This window comes from Apaloderma vittatum, unplaced genomic scaffold (genome assembly GCF_000703405.1).
Source record: "Apaloderma vittatum isolate BGI_N311 unplaced genomic scaffold, ASM70340v1 scaffold14980, whole genome shotgun sequence".
NCBI lineage: Eukaryota > Metazoa > Chordata > Aves > Trogoniformes > Trogonidae > Apaloderma > Apaloderma vittatum.
In genome coordinates this window covers 5,786-6,565 of record NW_009694115.1, presented here as the reverse complement: position 1 = coordinate 6,565, position 780 = coordinate 5,786, and the positions used below count along the sequence as shown (strand labels likewise).

The 780-nt window shown below is 47.3% G+C and overlaps 1 protein-coding gene across 1 annotated transcript in view; it reads right to left on the bottom strand.

The window, feature by feature from the left end:
* The window catches only part of LOC104271706 (protein FAM208A-like), a gene marked incomplete at both ends in the record, with an annotated part of 7,043 nt that extends 6,823 nt beyond the window's left edge, over positions 1–220 (bottom strand). The window contains one exon of the mRNA XM_009866459.1: positions 75–220. Coding sequence (XP_009864761.1) covers positions 75–220 — 146 coding nt within the window. The remainder of the gene's footprint in view (positions 1–74) is intronic.
* Positions 221–780: the final 560 nt, after the last annotated feature.

Below are 780 nucleotides of genomic sequence, written 5' to 3'. Positions count from 1 at the left end.
CATTTACTGGTCTGCAGCTCCCAAAGAAACGTCACCAAGCTGCCAGCGACACCCTGCTCCTCCATCGGCCTTACCTCTCTTAGAAAAATCTCCTTTTCCACCAGGATTGCTTGGCTGTACTGAAAACCATCCTGAGAGGCAGAGTCCAAGTAGGAGCTCTGCAGCACCGAAACCGCCGTCCGCAAAAGGGAACTCGACTCTTCCGACTCCAGATCCAAACCTGGAGGAAGAAAGCAAAAAAACCCCGGTGCAAATATTACCTTTGGGCATCCCCAGTTGAACAAGGAGCCTCAGCAAAGGCGGGTGGCAGCGGAGTGTGACTCAGCACACACGGGGCCTCATTTATCAAGCCCAAATCTCCATGGAGCAAAGCACCTCCATGGTTCCCACTGGGAGCAGCAGCTTCTCCAGCCATGCAACCCCCAAGCTTTTGTTCGCAAGTTTTTTAGGAGGAATAAGTGATACCTTGCCAGTAAGCCCTTAAATTTTTCCCTTTGCAACAAGAAAGAATAAAAAAAAGAAATTGTAGCAACCGTTGCACCTGAGCAGGTCTGATTTTTTTTCTTGTGCTAAAAAGTTACTTAGATTCACCGCGCGCTCTTTTAGAATTTGAGAGTTATGTCTGCAGGCAGGGAAAAATCTTGGTACCTGCTCATTTTCTGGGGGTTATCTCTTCTTTTATAAAGACTTTCAGGTCTTGAGTGGATGTAGTTTTCAATGCCATGAGAGCAAGCCTTCCTTCAAAGTCTCTGTGGGCAGAGCCTTCTTAAAGCTCAAATT